Genomic DNA, 8,195 nt, shown 5'->3' on the forward strand with positions numbered 1-8,195 from the left:
AGAGAGAGAGAGAGAGAGAGAGAGAGAGAGAGAGAGAGAGAGAGAGAGAGAGAGAGAGAGAGGCGTATAGCAGTATGAGAGCTGTAAAGATGAAGTGGAAGGAAGTGGAGGGAAGAATGAGGGCATGGAAGAGTGGAGAGGGAAGGGCGTGGTTGTGTGTATGCCGGGTGGAGTAACCTTACTTAATTATTACTGAAGGAGTGTGTGTGTGTGTGTGTGTGTGTGTGTGTGTGTGTGTGTGTGTGTGTGTGTGCTGGGGTGAGCAAGTGCATCCTCTCCCACACACACACACACACACACACACACACACACACACACACACACACACACACACACACACACACACACACACACACACACTCATTCACCTTACTCTAAAATACCAGTCTTACATTATTCCCGCTATTTCATTCTCCTACATCGCTCGCTTCAATCCAGTAAGTGTTGCTTGTCACAAACTTCCTCGCGAGGGCCAACGGGTCTGCTGCTGTGCGTCACCGCGGCCGCTTCACGCGCATCAACTCCAGATATTGAGCGAGTGTCGTCCGTGGAACAGAAAGTGCAGCGCGGCGCTATCTCGTGTGTTGATGAAACGGACGAAAACAAAGAACATACATAAATATTATAAGGATGATTCTCTCTCTCTCTCTCTCTCTCTCTCTCTCTCTCTCTCTCTCTCTCTCTCTCTCGTGTTTATATTGGAATTCATATCTCATAAGCCATTTCCTTTTTGCATTGTTCTCCCTAAACGATATTTATACTGCATTTCTTCTTTTTCTAGACGTTATGTATTGCAAGTATTCTCCCCATACATTAACTGCAGAATCAATCATCCAATCATGCTTGCAAAGCATGCTTGTTTATGCTTGTCGCATGCTTGTTTATGAAAGAAACATAACAAGAGGCGATTAACTACTAGACATCCGTGCTTATATACTGAGCTACTGCAATACACGAGCAGGACAGCCGAGGGCACTGGGTGAGCGGTGGTCCTATATTCTCTGTGGCGGTCAGCGGGTCCAGGCAGATGGCCGCGCTGGCTGCCCTGACACGCTTGAGTGGCGCTGCACCAACAAGGTCATGGATTGTTTGTAGGTTTTTCTTTATTAACTTATTAGTGAAACCGTTGACTTGGCATGACACTTGTGGGGGAGTGGAGTGGCTGTGGCTTGGGTGTGTGTGTGTGTGTGTGTATGTGCGTGTGTGTGGTAAAGCTGCGCAGGACTGAGGTGAAATGAAGTGATGCGAGTAGGAATGATAGTGTAGTTGATATATTTTGCATGTTTTTATCAAATGTCGATGTAGTCAGGTATTAATTTTCTCTCATTGAGTCACTGTCAAGGCGAAATTAATGACACCCACTAAAATAATAATAATAATAATAATAATAATAATAATAATAATAATACACTTTTACATCCTGGGAAAGAAAAAAGTGCCAATCTTTTTCCCTTTTCACTCAATGGAGAGCTTGACAACACTCGTATTCAGAAGTGAATCATCAGGGTGCAAAACGTAATCTTACGCCGACTGTCTGTTCCATATTTCATTTCATCAATATGCAATTAAGAAAAAAATGTACGAAGGTTTTGTAGCCATGTGTTTCATTAACGTTCGTATCACACGCCTCATTTGATTTCAGCTGTGTTGGCCTTGCATTTGAAAGTTGTGCCCGCAAGCATTCTGCATCTTTTTATTTATTTCATTTTACAGATTGTTTTCTTTTTTTTATATGTATATCATAAAAAAGATTGAAAGTTATCCCCGCAAGCATTCTGCATCTTTTCCCATTTAATTTTATTGACTTTTTTAAATATTATAGTAAAAAAAGTTGAAAATAATGGCCGTAAGCGATATTAAATATATGAAAATGATGTCCGCAAACATTGTACATCTTGTTTTGTTTCATTTTAAATGTTTTTGTTATACATATTATATAAAAAGAATATAAAAGTTGTGCCAAAAGAATGGATGATGATTTTGTAAGTATGTCTTTAAATAACAATTGTATCACACGCTTCATTTAACTTCAGTCATGCTGGCGTTGCAGCTGAAAGTTGTGGCCGCAAGCATTCCACAGCTTGTCTGGTTTTATTTAAACTTCATGACTGAAATTAGATGAGGTGTATGATACGAATTTTAATGAAAGACGTTTACAAAATCTTCATGCTTCATTAACAGGACACTTGAACTTGGGATCAGGGCCTCTCCTCTTCAGTGCTTTAGCTATTACCATCATATTTTTTGTACGTGTTAAGAAGTCCAGCAAACGGTAAAACAAAAGTCCCGCTCACTGTACCGCTCCCCGAAACGTTGATTAGAGGTGAGCTCTCAATGAAATCATCTTGCTAATTACCCGTTTGGCTGGTTTGTTAATAAATGAACCTAATTACCGCCTGCCACCAAGATTTACACACTAACTTATTTATTTATTTATTCATTTGCTTATCAGTCTATCTCATGCCAGGAGAGAGGGAACGAGAGATATAAACACGCATCCACAAATTTGAACCGTGACTAATCGGCGAGAATGTTGATGCCAGTACGATGACAAGCTACAAGTTCACCACCATCACTCAAGCTGCGCAGGATTAATGTTCCGGGGCTCGTAGTGACGCGGTAGGCGGCTCAGCTCTGTAGGCGTGTAGGGGCGGGCGTCCTGCGAGGCACTGGTGAGGCGCGGTGCTGTCGACGTGCTGCGAGTCTGTTTCCTTTCCTGGGTTAGGCATCTTCAGGTGGTGAGCGAGGAGGGTGTGGAAACAGTAGCGCTCTATTCCTTTGTATGAGAGAGAGAGAGAGAGAGAGAGAGAGAGAGAGAGAGAGAGAGAGAGAGAGAGAGAGAGAGAGAGAGAGAGAGAGAGAGAGAGAGAATGTTTACTTAATTACAGAAAGAGGATTTGTGTGTGTGTGTGTGTGTGTGTGTGTGTGTGAGAGAGAGAGAGAGAGAGAGAGAGAGAGAGAGAGAGAGAGAGAGAGAGAGAGAGAGAGAGAGAGAGAGAGAGAGAGAGAGAGAGAGAGAGAGAGAGCAACAACATTAGTACTAATTGTCAGATGTCTCAAGTTTAACACACACACACACACACACACACACACACACACACACACACACACACACACACACACACACACACACCATCTCTTTGTCCCTGCGTGTCAGAGGGGGTGTGGGCGTGGTGTGGGCGAGGGTAACCTGCCTGGCTAGGGCGGCTCGCACCACACACCTGTCCCTGTCACGCCCACTGTAACACCCACACCCCTCTCTCCTGCCTCAGCTATGCCCGCCCACGCCTCGCCCACATACACCCCTTGTCTTCTCCGCGACCTGTTGTGTTCCCTTATGCTCAGGATAGATACTGTTCCTCTACTCTCTCTGTGCCTTCCTGTCCTTGCCTTGTTGTTCACACCGCCCACTCACTCCCTCTTGCTCCCTCTTCCTCTCCCTCCCGCCCACCTCACCTCCCTGACCTCTTACTTGTGCCGTTCTGCCTCGTCTTTCTTCTTATTTCTCTATTTCTTTTCTTTGGGTTCCTGTTCTCCGTTTTCTTCTTTCGAATCGTTTTCTGTTCGTACTTTCTGTTTTCCTTAATCTCTCTCTCTCTCTCTCTCTCTCTCTCTCTCTCTCTCTCTCTCTCTCTCTCTCTCTCTCTCTCTCTCTCCACATCCACATACAAAACCATCTCTTTTTCATGCCTTTTAATCTCTCTTCCTTATTGAACCCTCCCTTTCCTCTCCTGCTTCTCCTCCCCGTCTGTCCTTCCCTCCATCCCACTCCCTCTCTCTTCCCTCTCTCTCTCTGTATCTCCGTCCCTCCCAAGATATCCAGGCACGTGTGAAATTGGCGGTAATTAAGTCACATTACATCATTAAGTTGACTTCCTCGTGGGAGAATGACGCCCTTCACCTCCTTCCTTCCCTCGCTTGGGTTCTGCGGTTCTGCGGTTCTTCAGTTCGTCATTAGCGTCGTCAGCATTATTGTTTTCGTCAGCCTCGTCTTCCTCTTCCTCTCGTGCCTGTGACCTCCTTGCTTGCTGAGGGCCCGGAATTGTAGTCAGTTTGTTAGTTAGTTAGTTAGTTAGTCAGTCAGTCAATCAGTCTATCTGTGTATCGATCTTTTTTTTCTTTTTCTGTCTCTTTTTTCTTTCTGTGTTTTTTCTTCCTTTCTTCTTCTTTTCTTGCTTTCTTCTTCTTCTTCTTCTTCTTCTTCTTCTTCTTCTTCTTCTTCTTCTTCTTCTTGTCCTCCTCCTCCTCCTCCTCCTCCTCCTCCTCCTCCTCCTCCTCCTCCTCCTCCTCCTCCTCCTCCTCCTCCGGGAAAGCAAGATCACACTGTTTGATTTTTTTTTAATTTCTCTAAGTAGAAATAATGATGATGATGATGATAATAATAATAATAATAATAATAATAATAATAATAATAATAATAATAATAAGAAGAAGAAGAAGAAGAACAATAACAACAACAACAACAACAACAACAACAACAACAACAAGGATAATAATAATGATATCGCTTGGCTGGATAAAATTTCGTACACTTCACATTTACTTCAGTGGTTTATTTGTTGACGATTTGGATTATTGTCCCCATCTGTCTCGCCTAGATCGACTCACTGACAGCACCTACTCAAGCAACCATCTCCTGCCTTTTACCTTATATTTCATCTACTTATATGTGTTTCCTTTAGGTGAAATATAAATAAATAAATAGAGGCAATGAAAATAAATGCCATCACCTTTAGGCTGGGTGGAGGGGTGGAATTGCGGAAGATTGTAAAGAATGAGAGTGACAGAGGAAGATGCAAGGGACAGACACAGCTGGAGGAGACTCATGCATGGCGCAAACCCTTGATTCTAGGGAAACGACGTAAGGAGAAGACCTCTAGACTAGTGTAGAGAACAAAACAAGTAAGCCACGCCCTTTCACTCAACACGCACCAATCAGATGTAAGTAATGTTTCACGAGACGTATCCTTGGAGAACGAGTAAGAGTGAAATGCAACTTCCAAACAAATGAAAACTGAAAAAAAAGCAAAAGAGAGAGAGAAAAAAAAGTACAGAAGTAAGATGTGAAGGGCGAAGACTTTCATTGGCTCGCTTATCTCCCTCTGGACAAGTTGAGCTGCGTTACGTGTCCCGGCCGTGTAGGTGAAGGTCAGATGTCGCCAGAGGGAGGAGGAGCTTCGCCCACGTGCACGCCGTACCGGGAAGATTCTTATGTAAATACTTGTTTGGAGTATATACTTTTTTTTTCTATCTCTTGTAGTAGTTTAATGATGTGAAATTCCTGTGTGCATTATATCCTGAAGATTGAACGTGTTTGTGAAGTGTTATGAGGGACACTGCATGGAGGACTGCTTGGCTCGTAGTGCTTGTAATGTTTCTCTACCCTGGGACATGGGAAGAGTAGATTTGTCAAGCATGGAATTCAGCGCATACAGTGTTATTATTCTATTTTAATTCACTTTATAGATTGGTGAAACATCCATCAGGGAACTTCACAGATCGTGCCAGTGGCTTAAACACACACACACACGCACACACACACACACACGAATCAGGAGTCCAACACGTGACCCGTAAGACCGTGGCAGATTACACACACACACACACACACACACACACACACACACACACACACACACACACACACACACACACACACACACACACACACACACACACACACACACACACACACAGACAATCACTTGCACATTATGTATTTTAGGTCACGTTAAGAATGACAAGCTTTGATAGGCTCATACAGACTGATAAAAATGACTAATAGTGATATCAACTTGCCAAAAGGGAGATTCTGCCAAGCGTCGTCACCTTTCACTATCTTCACTATCTGCGACGTGGGTAGACTTGTGTTATCTTGTATAAGGCACTGCAATGAGCTCCTCTCTCCTTCATCCCTCCAGCCCACCCCCACGAAAGAAAAAGACTAAAAAAACAAAACAAGTGTAAAAAATAAGAAAAATGTCAGTCACGGCGTATGAATAACTAGCACGGCCTCACATTCAAGGTTAGCCAAACTCCTCCGGGGCACTGGCGATCGTTGCGGCTCGGTTCAAGTTGTGATCTTAAGCGTTCCGTCACTGGTTCGACACTTTCTGACGATTTGCACTTGAAAACGGAAAGAGACCATCACTAATTTTCTATCCTCTGTGGGTGTAAATAATAAGAGGCCATTTGCAGGAGGCCCAATTAAGCTTAGGCGATTGAGTAACATGTAGCGGACTTAAACTTCCCGCTGTCATGCAAAGAGGCGCGAGCGGGACTTGCTGGTCAGTCTCTCTCTCGCCAGCAGTTTCTGTCTTGTGTTATTCTTGTTATAAATTAATATAATGCTTCTTTTAAACTCGTATATTCTGTGTTAATCTGCATTTTAAACTTTCTACTTCTTTTAGATTTATTCTATTTATTTATTTACTTATTTATTTATAGGTTTGATGCAGTAATGTACCATTTCTGTTAAATCATCGACTTCCTTTGTTATTTTTTTTAATTACTAGTTTTAAAACCCGCTGTTTGTTGTTGCTTTGTTATTTTCTCCGCAGTTACTAAGAGAGAGAGAGAGAGAGAGAGAGAGAGAGAGAGAGAGAGAGAGAGAGAGAGAGAGAGAGAGAGAGAGAGGCGCGCTAAACTTGGCATGCACATTCTTTCGTCAACACTTCAGTTTGTATGTCACTGCTATTACAGATGAACGTGCTGCTCCCTTGACACTTGCTGCTCATTGTTGCATTACGTTCCTCCTCACAGGTTCTGACTTTTCACTGGTGTTGCTGTTGCTGTTGCCGTAAATCAATTTGCTACTTCTCTAAAACTTTCTCCTGTAGTTGCTAATTTCCGTGCCCAGGTTTTGATGATGGGATTAATCTGACGTTTTCTTTCAGACTCGCTACCATTTGCATTGTTTTTGTTTTTTTCACAATTTCTAGTTTTTTCTTTGGTATTCCTGTTGCTGTAAGTCAATTTGTTACGTCTCTAAAACTTTCAGCTGTAGTTGCTTTTCGCCCACAGGTTCGGTTGGTGTGATTAATCTGATGCTTCCTTGAGACTCGCTACCACTTGCATTACTGTTACTGTTGCTGTGAATCAATTTGTTACTGCCTTAAAACTTTCTGATGTAGTTCTAATGTAATTAATGTGGTGCTCCTTTAAGACTCATTTGCATATTGTTTGTGTGCGCAGGTTCTGGGTGCACTGCCGAGCCTACAGCAGTGAGTGAGGAGAGGAGGGGGGAGGAGGCGCCGAGGAGCCTCAAGATGACCCTTACCGAGACCCCCGCGTCCCAGCTTCCTCCGGGTGAGTCTTTATTTCCTTTGTTATTTCTACTTGCAATGCTGTTCAGAGAGAGAGAGAGAGAGAGAGAGAGAGAGAGAGAGAGAGAGAGAGAGAGAGAGAGAGAGAGAGAGAGAGAGAGAGAGAGAGAGAGAGACCCAGCTAAAGTATAAAGAAGAGAAAGAACTACAAACATAAAGGTGAATAATTCTCTTTACAAGTTTTAAATGGCCTCGTATTCTCGGCTTAAGGGAAATTAAACTCCAGGGGAAAAAGGGAAGAAATGGGAATATACAGTAACACGGAAGATAAACTGACCATTGTATGTAAAAGAAGGAGAAAAAAACATAAAAAGAAGAAAAGTGAAGACAATACAAAGGGACACAGGAGACAAATTAATTATTAAAGAAGAAAAAAAATGAGATAAATGGAAGACATGCAGACTGTTCTTACAACGATACGCAGAAAAAAAAGAAGAAAAGAAATGCGTAGACTGAAGAAAGGAAATACGGTAAAAGAAAGAAGGAAAGAAGAAAATACAAACGAAAAACTAAAGGAAAAAGAAAAAGAAGAAAAAAAAGTATAAATAAACAAAGATAACTGCAGGAAATAAGAAGATACAACATGAGAAATAAAAGATAACATGAAAAAATAAAAAGCAAATAAAAAAAAGACAGACAAACAGAAGAAAAAGAAATAGACAGGAAATAAAAAAAATAAAGAAAAAAAACACTATATACACAGATAAACAAAGAAAGACAGACGGACAAACCAAAAGAAAAAAAATAAAAAATAATGACCGACTAATTTACACAAGCGTGAAGACGAAACAGGTCAAGGGCGGGAATACAAACACGCAGAAAAAGAGAAAAAAAAAAAGAAGAAACGAAAAAAAAAAAGCAAGTTTAACG

At 42.0% G+C, this 8,195-nt stretch overlaps 1 protein-coding gene across 10 annotated transcripts in view; it reads left to right on the forward strand.

The window, feature by feature from the left end:
* LOC135107866 (filaggrin-2-like) overlaps nt 1-8,195 on the forward strand; it is a 47,881-nt gene that overhangs the window by 9,707 nt on the left and 29,979 nt on the right. For 9 of the 10 annotated variants that reach the window (XM_064018177.1, XM_064018174.1, XM_064018173.1 and 6 more), the window contains exon 2: nt 7,195-7,308. The exons of the other annotated variant lie outside the window; for it this stretch is intronic. In XM_064018177.1, coding sequence (XP_063874247.1) covers nt 7,269-7,308 — 40 coding nt within the window. In that variant the 5' untranslated portion in view covers nt 7,195-7,268. The remainder of the gene's footprint in view (nt 1-7,194; nt 7,309-8,195) is intronic. 10 annotated transcript variants of the gene reach the window in all.

Source organism: Scylla paramamosain, chromosome 16 (assembly GCF_035594125.1).
Source record: "Scylla paramamosain isolate STU-SP2022 chromosome 16, ASM3559412v1, whole genome shotgun sequence".
In the NCBI taxonomy this organism is placed as follows: Eukaryota; Metazoa; Arthropoda; class Malacostraca; order Decapoda; family Portunidae; genus Scylla; species Scylla paramamosain.